A 12582-nucleotide genomic window follows, 5' to 3' on the forward strand; every position below is an offset into this window, starting at 1 on the left:
AAGCGGCTTACAAAGAAAATGTCTCGTTTTTTTCAGTCAGTAAGCCAATTGTTTGGCCCACGTGTACGTCAAACACAGTTGTCATGGCAATTCAGACGATAAACTAATTAAAAAGGTGAAAAGCCCTCCCCAATATATATATATATATATAAAGGAAATTAACTATTACATTATTTCCAATTGACTTAGTTTTATAGTCACATTTGCATCATATTGTAACTACAACTACTTCCTGCTTCCGTGTCAAAGAATCATGGGAAAGTGGTCAGACTGAACGCGAGCTGAGTGTTTCTGGCAGCGCATTTGTTTTCACCCAAAGACATCAAGTCAAGTCAAATGTATTCATATAGCCCTTAATCACAAAACAGTCTCAAAGGGCTTCACATGCTCACAGTTGGCAAATATTAACGACATCCCCTGAACGAAATACAAGAGGGCAAGGGAAAGCTTAAAAAAAACCACTAAAGGAAAAATAGGAAACCTTGAGAAAGGAACACACTTTTGTGTTTTTTGATTGTAAGTTTTATAAACAGAGTTTTGCAAAAAAAAAAGAAGAAGAAATAATAATAATTAGGGGAAAAATAAAAAACCTTGAGAAAAGAACACACTTTTGTATTTTTTGATTGTAAGTTTTATAAACAGAGTTTTGCCACACACAAAAAAGAATACAATTGACTCACTAGATTGACTCCTGGTGAGAATTTATTGTATATTTTATCCATCCATCCATTTTCTTAACCACTTGTCCTCACATGGGTCGCGTGGGGCGCTGAAACCTATCCTAACTGGCTTCGGGCAGTAGGCGGGGTACACCCTAAACTGGTTGCCAGCCAATCGCAGGGCACAATGAGACAAACAACCATCCACACTCACAATCGCACCTATGGACAATTTGGAGTGTTCAATTAACCTGCCATGCATGTCTTTGGGATGTGGGAGGAAACCAAAGTACCCGGAAAATATGGTCAACCTAGCTTAAACACATGATGTTAGGTTCTGAATACAGATCCACAATCAACACGGCATGGCTTGTGACTATCGACAAAAGCATTTCCCCAGGCCTCCTTTGCGATTGATGTGAGTTAAATTAAGACACGGCAGCTTTTAAAATCTGGTGCGGGTGCGAGACAGAAAGTCTCGATCCGGCGGTTGATTGCACAAAATGGTGTGACTCGATGCTTCTTATTTCAGCGTGGTGTGAAAGCACTCTTTAAAAGCTAATGGTGCTACTCCTGCCCTCAAGGAGCTAGAGCAATTTTAGCTATTTCAACCCACTTTGGTCATGACATATTTACGTAAAGAAGCATTCCTTTTTATGAGAAAAAAAAAACCCACACCACTTTGTCAGCTTTCTCACTTATCTAATAGGCTGACTTCATCTTTGTGTCTGTTCTCGTGGGAGTGACAATGCCTACTTGTCAGGCGCATACGTCTTAGTAGGGTACAAGGTAATAAGAACAATCTGCGCATATGTACACTTAGCTAATGCCTCCATTGTGCAATCCCATCCTCCCGACCGCCGCTTCATTGTGTGCCCCGAGGAGAGCGGCAGTGGCTTAAATAACGCCTCGACTACACTCGGCTCTATCCACTGGTGACAACATAACAAATGAGGACTGAAGGTTGCTTTGTCCCGCAACTCCATCAGACTGTGTAGCTCAGCTTGATGGCTAAAGGTATTTAAAAGCGGCTTTCTCGGAAAAGGCAGATACAAAGCAAACAAAGAAAGCAAAATCTGCTTTTGTTGCGATATACAGAAACACTGCATGTAATAAAATCTGCCAAGGACTAAATCACAATGCTCAATAGAGGCCTGCAACTCCACACAAGAGAGTGTAATTCATCATTTAAACAAGATTTGTACACTGACTGGACAAAATATTAGGGACACTGCCCACACAATGTAATGAGATCCAACAGAAGTGCTGCATCAAAAAAAAAAGTCTGACTGAACAAAAATAATGATGTGCAGTTTTGACTGACATTTTAACTGAACATATGTGTGTGTTCCTTTTAATGACTAATTAGAGCAAATGGCAAGCAGCACTTCCCATAATTGGTTTATCAGTGACTGTAAAAAATTATGCAAATGAGAAATGCATCTAAAATGCATATATATATATATATATATAAATACAATTATTATTTATTTATGTATTTTTTCAATAAAGAAGGGTTCAGTGACTGTGCATACAGGAAGGATATTCTGGTTGGGTTCAGTACCGCCAACAAAGTTGAGAACCACTGCTCTAACAACAACAACTCAACAACTACCCCCCCCCCCACCCCCCCCCCCACCACCACCACTTCCCCCTATCCTAACCACAACCACAGTCCCACCAAGCCCCATCAGTAACACTAAAGCTAATCGTAAGCCATATATACCGTTCAGCACTGTATTTCTTCCTCAGCGTTTTGGCCCGGCAATAACCTCAAAATGCATTTTCTGGAGAAACTGCAGTTTTTTAGATGCAACACAAAGCTTCATGTCTTAGTTTTACTGTTCTATAGCAAATATCTATCAAAGCAGAATCTCTAATGCCTAATCTGAAACATCACTTAGACATGTATTTCCCTCAGTTGGCTCTCATCGCCCAATTTGCAGCATCTGGCTAAAGGTACAGACGCACAGGGATGAAATAATTCATGCAATGCATTTTTTTTTTTTTTTACATAAAACCTGTGAATTTCAAAAAGGTAGGGTGGGAAAATGAGATGCGCAGTGCAGCAGAGCAGTCATAAACACACTGATGCTGTCAGGGCGCACAGGGGATTGTGGGTAATAGGTGACGACAAAACTTCTCATAGGGGAGGAATCGCGATTTATCCTCCCCGCTGAGTCTTTATGCAAACCGGATGAAGCCAAGCCGGGTTTTTTTTGGGGCTCCACACTGTTATCCTTGCCATTCTTTGTGCAGACCTTTCGGTCTTCACGGCACATTATGAATACTGGGGTAGTACAGAAGCTGCAAAATGAGATTGGAGACAGCCAGATTCCCTAAAACAGGTCAAAATGATGGATTTGAATCCATGGCTAAACAACTGTAGCTGAGCTGTCCCAAAAGACAGAACAACTGATGAGGGATGCACCATTAATATCACACCATCTGCCGCAACATCTGAATGTTGTAGTATGAGGATACATATTGACAGCTGAATACAGCATGAAGAAAAACATGAGTCCAGCTACACTGTGGTGTTTGAAAAAATAAAAATAAAATAAAAAACTTGCAGGTAGTCTACACACCACAACTACATTTATTTATTTTTTACTACCATTGGCATAGACAACAATTCCAGCAACTGCTAGCTATTTTAGAGTTTAACACAAATATTATGTGCATCTCTCTACCGTCAACAGAAATAACAACAGCTATCTAATAGACTTCCTACTCAACTTGGAATGTTGATGTTAGAATTCTTAAGTTAAAAAAAAAATAGGGCAAATCCAGAGGGAGCTTCATCGTCTTTACCCATTTATCAAAGTAAATTATTAGTTATTTTCATTGTTTACTGTAAACAGTTGGAAACACAAAACAATTTTCAACCAAGAATAAAAATTCAATAACAATGAACTGTGCGATCGAACAGCTTGGTCAAACATGACTTTCAGTAAGTACAATCTCTCTTTTTGCTACTAAAATGTTGTATATTGCTATTAGTATTTCATGAAACAAGTAGTGAAGGCTGATAAGCAATCATGGTTTTAAACGCTAAGCTAAGGTTAGCAAGCTTTATAATGATACAAATGAACACATCATCTTAGACAAGAATGAAATACCTTGAAAACTTCTGCTCTGTCTCTGACTAAAATTAAATTCCCCGCAAATGGATTCCAAATGTCTTGAGTGCTACAGGCAGCCTTGAAGGACTCGCATAATGGATTTTAAGCCTTCCGTGTGCCATATCACAGCTTTGCTAGCACCCACTTTGACAAGGGTGGTTGAAATAACACCCACCCGAACGAGTCAGGGAAAAAGAGAAAAATAAAAAAATAATAATACAGTGTCTGTCTGACTTTCTGAGTTAATCTTTGAAGACCGGAGGGCTTTGTCATTTTTTTTTAATGCGCCTTGCAGAAGTGTGTGAGGTTGTTTGGAAGTATTTTAACTTTACAGGACCTTTCAAACTCTATGTTCTTGAGATTTGAACCTGACACCATCCAATGTGCAAGACTTTTCTTGCTTTCCTGAATGATGTTTGCCAAGAGCTTTAAATGTTTTCAACTCATAACCTCATGCTTCTACCTTATTTATATCTACTATTTGCTCCCTGCTCGTCCTTGAGCTCTTTGATTCAGATGCAAGTTAACAATATATGACATTGATCCAGTCCATTCTGTCCAGTGTTTTTGCCACATATCCCTCACAGATTACATCCTATCCTAGTGACAGTAAGAGCAAAAAGGCATATTACATCCTAGGGCTAGTTGCTATTCAACCACAGGGCAATCGTGAAAAGGCAATGATCCCACAAAAAGTCAAATATCTCCTATGTGAACCACTAGATCTACCAAGATGAAAACTACAACTAATTTAGTTAACTAGCAACGTAAAGTACATCCAGATTTTTTTTTATCACATTTTTGGCGAGACACTTGTTGCCAGGCAGTTATTGGGGTTCAATCCTGATTGTCCCAGACATTTGGGAAATTCCCAAGGGGCAAAATAGGAAATGATTGCAAAGCAGAAATATGAACTCACAAATGTTGACACATCTGTCAGTCTTTTCATTTTTCATAAGGTATGTCCGTTATTAGAGTCTTGAGTGGGTTTGAGCCTATCCAAATGACTTCGGGCAAAAGGTGGAGTTTATACTGGACTGGAAATAGGCAAACAAACATTTACATTCACAATTACTGTCATTTTAGGGGTCTCAAAATTAATTTGTGGGGGCTGCTTAAGCTAGTGTATTCCGAAAGAATTTATGTATTAAGCGTGTCATGGCTCAAGTTCAATAACAGTTCAGAACATTAACGGGTCTTCAGAATTTGTACTAGACTGGCGGTCTTCTTTCTCACAACCCTGGTACTTTGCATACTCCTCAGCATGTCTTGTTGAGTCATAATGTCTGATTTCTTGAGCACTGCAACATTCTCTTTGCATTCAAGTCATTTTGTCGTTCCATCTAATCAATGTTTTGTTGTTTGTTTTTTAATTGTCTGTTCTCATCATCAACCTTTCTCTCCTTTCAAATTTTGAAAAAGTAATGACTGAGATTGGGTTTTCCTTCCACTTGGTGTCACTTCAGAATTCTGTTTTTCCAAAAGCTGTCATGTGCTTGAGCTATGTCAGCCAATAAGTGATTACAAAAAAATTAACTAAAAATGCTGACGGCAACAACACGGCACTAAGGTGGGGGCTGCATTAACATTAAGCTTTGATGTCAAGTAGGGGACCGGAAAACATCACCCGACAAATGGCCCCCAGGCCGCAAGTTTCAGTCCCCCGATGTGTTTTTTTTTTACTGTTTTCAATCAACCTTAAATCCATGTTTTTGCTAAGTGGATGGGAGCAGGAGTACCTGCAGAAAAATCACACAATCAAGGGGACAACATGGAAATTCGAAACGGAAAGGCCTTGAGCTGCAGTTTGAACCTAGGACTTGAGAACTGTGAGGCAGACCAGCTAACCACTACAATGACACCTTTATACTGCACAATTGACACACTATTCTGCATTAAATATAACATTTCCATATGGTAACTCAAAGGATTCCATTGCTTTGATAATTTTTTGACAAGTAACCAAAGTAGCTAAGGTAAGGTCAGTTTATCAAATACAAAAAACTTGTGTTGATATAGCTCCGTTTTTACCAAGCAAAATAGTTCAGTTCAGTTTGGTTACCATTTTTGGGGTGTCTCCAAAATACCTCATTACCGATTCAGCACCCTCTAATAGATGGAACAAAGCTTTCTTGTATTGCTTGTTTGTACAAGTAGACAACAGCATGGCATATAGAAACCTTTTCTTTGCCAACCACAGATGTAAACATAACATATTCAGTATCCTTCAAATAGTCACTATCCAAATAATTTAAAAACAAAAACATTGTCTGCTTACCATGCAGCCAGATGAGTCCAACTGTCGGTCTGATACACATTTGAAATTCTTCTTGCAGCCACCATTGTCTTTGGAACAGTCACGGGCAGGGCCGAAAGACGCCAGCAAGTCCTCAACAGTCTCGAAGTATGTGGACATCATGGCTTCATCCCTGGATTTAAAAACACATTTTAAATTAAAATGCCTTATATTTTCTAAGTATAAATGACAAATGACAAAGGAATGCCTAAGCAGCTAAAGATAATCCCTCGCCGTCTGGGAAGTAGTTTCTTATAACCTTGCGGTTTCTGGTGCAATTAAAGATGTTAGTCATGCATCCTTGCTTAACGAAAATTAAAAAAAATTAAAGTCTTGATTTTGTGTTTTCGTAGTGAAAAAAGACACTACAACCAGATGTACAGACTTGTTTTCTATCAGGTTGCAGAACAATTGTCTATTAAAATGACAACACGGCTTTTCCCCTAAGACATATCTTCAGTTCATGACAGAAGACAACATTGTCGTTGACACATTTAAATAAAGATCATTGCAACTGAACTAACAACCTTCCTCAAACAAAGTTGCAGGGATAAGTACAAAATGTGTTTGGTATGTTCCCTTTAAGATGATTTTCATAAAAATCTAAATAACTTCATTGTATGCTCCAGGAGACTTATGGCCCAAAATAGCAAAGCATTTTTGTTGTCTTCAGTCTCTTCTTTAATATAACGTGTTCCATTATGCCAGAAAAACAAACACAAGTGACCGTCGGTCAACTCCATTGTTGTTGTTCGTTAGCTTGTCTCGATCTTAAGAAAGATTCATGCTGCATGATTTTCTAAGTTTAATGAGGTAGTATTATGTAGTGGAAAAATGGTGGTAAGTAGAACCAAGCCAAACAGTCTATAATAGTGGAAATGAGGCAAAACATTTTGTCACTGACCTTTTGACCCTGACAAGTGTGCCTTGTTCAGAATTTAATATTTTAGCCAAACTATACGTACAGTACCTTACCCCTTAGTTGTACTAGTTTTGATTGTTGGGGTTATTGGAGTTGCTCAAAAGGACAAACAACCTCAAGTAAAAAACAAAACAAACAACAACAACAAACCCCCCCAAAAATGCCTGTTCTCAAAAAGCAGCATTGCTAGCCACTGTAGCACTGTGCTAGCCAAGTGAACAGTCTCCAGGAACAAAAGGACTAATCAATCACATTTAACAAGTTTTGTCAATTCTTCTTGAGAAAATGTCAGTTTGACCATGACTGTCGAGCTTCACTTAAGTATTCCACGCTACGCTCCATACATCGGGCCGTCGCATGGCTGCTGTCAGAGTGGATGACGGGGTGAGCGACCCCTGTATGTTTTATTTGTAAAGAAACAACAAGTAATAGCACAACAGAGACCACCAAGTGTCCTGAGAGTGACTTGGCTCTATAAACAGCTACAACATCGTAAATGATGGCGAGACGGACATATCGCTGAGTAGGGAGGATTTCATGGTCTTCTGTCATATTTTTTTACTGCCGTTAATTTGTGCGAAGCAGTGAAGTTGTAAAAGAAAATATCCACTGCTTGTCAACATTATCGCTTCATAATAAGAGTTTTCAAACTACAGTTTGACAAACTATTACAACAATTATAATTTGGCAGTCGGGGGAAGTAACAAAGTACAAATAATGTACTGAAATAAAAAAAAATTCAAGGTATCTGTAATTTCAAGTATTTTTCTATTGTTCTATTGTTGGAATTTAGATGTTTTTGGGGTTGGTGAAGAACTCTGGTCGGTGCTGGATTTCACTTTCCTTTGTTTTCTTTGGTCCTTCCTCGGGTCTCCTGACGGCGATGTTTGGTTTAGGTGAACGGTATGGGATTTTTTAAATAGTTTTTTTGTGAACTAACGAATACACACACACTCACCCACATACAAAATAAAAAAAATAAAATTAAATAAAAAATAAATAAAATTTAATTTAATAAAAAGAGAGCAATGATGATGACATTACCGAATGAACAATACTGAGCTCTTCTATACTTTACACTTCTTGTGTCAAAATGTGCTTGCTAATTTTTTCAACTTCTGCTGATGAAGACACAACAAAAACAAGGCATAATTAAAAAAGAGCGGTAAAATCAACTGCAGAGGTGGGGACTCCGTCAAAGGTCCATCAATCCGTCAATGACGGATGCCCGTTTTGTTGACGATTAACGGACTCTTCTGGCTCTGTCCCAAACTGATAGCTGGTCATAATGTAGACCTCTGGTGACTACAGACCGCAATGATAATGTTATCCGCCTGTTTGTAAATTCCTCGTTATTACTGCATTTATGCAAGCATTAGTTTAGTGCTCAGTTTGTTTATTTAACATCAGGCACATTGTTCGACAGCTAAGGGGTCCTTCGGTGCGCCTGTAACGTCAGGCAGGTTATTGAACAGCAAATAGGCGCTAAAAGAGGGAAGTAGTGTACGCGATAGTATTTGCGGCATTAGCGAGAAAAAGAACAGTAACAAAAAACAATGTCAAACGCAAAATAGTGGTGACCAAATGTAATTTAGCATGACGTAAGAGTGGTTAAAATAACGATTGATGGACTGCGCCCATGAAATTTACTGTTACTCCTGAAATAGCGGCTGTAATTTAGCAATGAGAGAAGCCTGGTTAAAACAACGTTGACAGATTGACAGTTTGATGATTACAGTTTGATTCGGCTTGTAAGATTGATGATGATGGGCAACTGTTAACGATTGCCGAATGACGGACGCTCAAAATTCATTGACACGCCCACCTCTGGTCATTGGCACAGCGATATCGAGTAACAAGAACCAGAGAGCATTCACGACAATGAAGCAATTGATTCTCTATCTGTGGTTTTAATTAAGTGATTTTTTTGGTGTTGCCCCCCAAAAGGTTTTACCTTTGTATTTCAAAAATTTCTGAGATTTTAATTTTGTGTTTACTTTTAGTAGTAGTAAGTAGAAGAGTTGCACCAGTACTTTTGCTGGAAATGGTTCACCAGTTTGTGTGTAATCCCAGTATTCAGTAGTTGGGAGGATTCCATGACCTCTGTCAAATGAAAATGGTTTTAGTATTTGTTGCTTTCTCTGGATCTTGTACCTGCCTGATTCAGGTGCCTAATCCTTATCGCTAGACAAAGACCCAAATATACCAGCTCATACTTACAATGCCATTTGATTGCCTGAAGACAGCCAATGTACTACATCCATTTCATTTCAACGAGCTGGAGCATATCTCAAAGTTACAGTATGCATATTCTGTATGGAGCACACCCACAGGACACTGTTGTGTGGTGCCATGACGACTGATTGAAAGTCATGAAAAAACAAGAAGAAAAAAACTCAATCAACCACGGCGAATAAATAGGTCCACTACAAGATCTGTCTTCAAAAAAACACTAACGAGGCTATGAAATAACCTTGAACCACCTTAACCTCAGTCTTATTGTGGTGGGTGGCAAATTATGCCAATGCCACACAAGGCTATTATCAGTTAACAATTTTTCAGGCACCGCAACAAAGGTGCAGCGGGCTATCATTCAGCTCCAATATAAAAACTGTGAGGCTGTGTTTCACATTTGTTGTTTGCTTCTCTACTTCGGACTGAAGTGTGGACAAAGCATTCACACTGGTATGTTCATTATGTGGTAACAAGAGATGCAACCTTAAGCTACAGCTGTCAACATATGAGTGCATTCATTTTCCTCCTAAACGTCTCTGAAGCCAGCTCCTTTTTGTATTCTTTTACGCAGCAAGTGCTCAGTAGCACAACAACATTAGCGATACCATCAGAAGCTAAAAGGATGAAGCAAAGTGTTATCGATATGCTCCGACCAAGCTCGAAAATCATTATGTGACGTAATTAGTAAACATATTACACAGTTGACATGTTGAACGCCAGCAGTTTATACCACTCTATATTTGATGTTGTGCTTTTGTTTAACTTTTTTGTTTGTGTTGTCTACATGATTAATGAAGTTATCAACAAAAGCTGTATTTTGTATATTCATTGTTTTATTAGCTTAGAACTTGCTAGTCCATACAACGAACCTTCTTCCCTGTTTACATTCCTTAGACCAATAAGAGAAGATCTTTTTTTTTTATTTTTTTTTTATTTTTATGTTTTGAATGTTGACACAGACCTTTGACAAAGTCATCATTTACATCACCTGAATTAGACCAGACTGTGAACTACAGGATTGAACACATAAAATGCATTTTAAAAGGAGCTGGAATTTATTTTCCGACAATTATGTTCTCTACTTGGTTCGTGTTACATACACACTTGAGTTGAAGTGAATAGTGCCACACCAGAATTATTTTGAAATCAGACTGAGGCAACCTATTCAAGCCAGAAATAAACTGTTCAAGGTAAGACTGATCAATACTGCACCACACTATTATAGAAAGGAATTTGTAGTTCTGGAGACACAGCAAAATCTAGCCTAGCCAGTTATGGACATCCACTATGGATAACGACCAGGCTTGGGGAGTAACAGAAAACATGTACCGTTACATATTGAGAACATATATATGCAGTGGGGTAAAACAAATTTTCTGCCAAAATCCAATAGGAAGTCTATGGGAAACTAGCCAAATAACTTTTTTTTTGCCTCCCTGTGTGTGTGTTTAATATATATATATATATATATACACATTTTAAATAATTTTTTTATTTATGTATTTATTTTTGCTTGTATTTACCTATATGTTTATATATTTTGTTGTTTTATTTCCATTTATATTATATTTTTTATTCAATTCTTGAATTATATTTTTATGCCAGTTTTTATTTTCCTTTTTTTTATTTAGGCATTTTTGATCCTCCATACTGCAAACAATGTGCTGGAGATTTTACAATCTTTGTTGATTTTTTGAGTAGGTTGTTAATAAGAACCAAGAGGTCTGAATAATCTGCGTGTTGCCATATTTGGGAGTCTTAGTAGTTTGCTTTCTCCGTGTATGCTTTTTCTTCTTTAACTCTCATAGGAAAACATATATTCTTGAAGTTAAATCCAATACTGACTTTTCTTAAACGAGTGTGCAAAGCCTTAATTCAATCTCCAAACGCTCCCTAATCTTTTTCACCGAGAACATCTCATTACTTTGTGACAAGTACTGTCCACTTCCACCCTTACTTTCTCTCTTGCAACAAAAAAATGTGCAGAGGCAGGACGAGAGCAACGTGCAAAGTTGCATTTTGAAACTCTCCCATGTCCTTAATTGTGCAATTTTTGATTTACTTGTGTTTATTTATAGATAATGACCTAAAAACCTCTTGCTACATTTCTGGGTTGAACCTATGCTTTGCACAATAAACAAGTAGTTTATGAAACCAAGACAGCAACCGACATGCATTCTGTACTTTTGTACCACTTCACCTTGTCCTTTTTGTTTGGCTTCTCGATACTTGCAAATTCAAAAAGGCAATATGTGACATCCATTCTTTCTGCCAGGACCTCCCCGTGCTGACAAATGACTCCTTAATATAGAGGAAAAACGCATGCTAGGGAATGTGCGGCAGGCCAAAAAATAATGACTTTGGCTCAGCTGTGAGGTGCATGCTAACTGGATTCCTGCATAGAGAGTTGAAGACAGAAATGATCAATCAGGTTTCAAGACAGTCCAAATAAAAAAATCTCGGCTAGGATGTTCTTTTGTTATCTTATCACATCATACAATACCTAAACTGCTCCAATAAATATGTTTACTTAAATAATAAGGTCTTAAAGACAAACTGTGCATTATGAGCTTGGCTCAGCTCTATTCACCTCAGTTTAAATTTTAAAATAGTCGACTAGTCGAGCGTACACCCGGCCTCTGGCGCCAACTTAGCTGGTATACGATTCAATAAGCTGCCTGAGGTAAAATGGCACACCGAAGGGTTAGACCACAGACAGCTATCAGTATTGGGACAGAAGAATGTTAGCCGAGGAAGTTAAGTTAAGGAGTCCAAGGCAAGAAATGGAAGTGGGCATCTGTCAGTGTTATTGTCATTCGTCATTGAAACAGGCGTCCATCATTGACGGACTGAGAAGGTCCGTTGGTACTGACCCGTTCTTGATCATTAGATTGACAGATGAAACCTTACTTCCGGCAATGCTTACTGAGACTGTCAAATTTTCAAAGTTTCCTGTCATTGGTTAATCGTCAACAAAATAGGCCTCCATAATTGACGGATTGCCATCATTATTGATGGAATGCCCACCACTGGATATCGTAATATTAATTACCACAATATTGTTATGTTACAATATATTTTTTTAATACTTTGTCCTTTACTCCCAAAAGCATTTTTACAAATTGTTTACGTTTTTTTTTTTTTAATCATACAGAAAGAAGGCTTTACTGCAGCTTCTGACATAAAGTGGCGGCTTCAAGCAATGATAGTTGTTACAAAAAATGATCAGCAGGTGGCAGCAGAGTATAAGATATATAAAGAAGAGACTTTAATCTTTCTTTTGGTAGGTTCCATGTTTTTATAGCAATAGAACACAATATTCTGTGGGCCTTGCAAAATCAGTCA

General features: G+C 38.1%; 1 protein-coding gene across 3 annotated transcripts in view; it reads right to left on the minus strand.

Moving 5' to 3' along the window:
- astn2 (astrotactin 2) overlaps positions 1–12582 on the minus strand; it is a 229487-nt gene that overhangs the window by 82806 nt on the left and 134099 nt on the right. For all 3 annotated transcript variants that reach the window (XM_086096391.1, XM_086096390.1, XM_086096392.1), the window contains exon 11: positions 6063–6213. In XM_086096391.1, coding sequence (XP_085952517.1) covers positions 6063–6213 — 151 coding nt within the window. The remainder of the gene's footprint in view (positions 1–6062; positions 6214–12582) is intronic.

This window comes from Leptonotus elevatus, chromosome 15, assembly GCF_054856555.1.
Source record: "Leptonotus elevatus isolate MCC_2025b chromosome 15, RoL_Lele_1.0, whole genome shotgun sequence".
In the NCBI taxonomy this organism is placed as follows: Eukaryota; Metazoa; Chordata; class Actinopteri; order Syngnathiformes; family Syngnathidae; genus Leptonotus; species Leptonotus elevatus.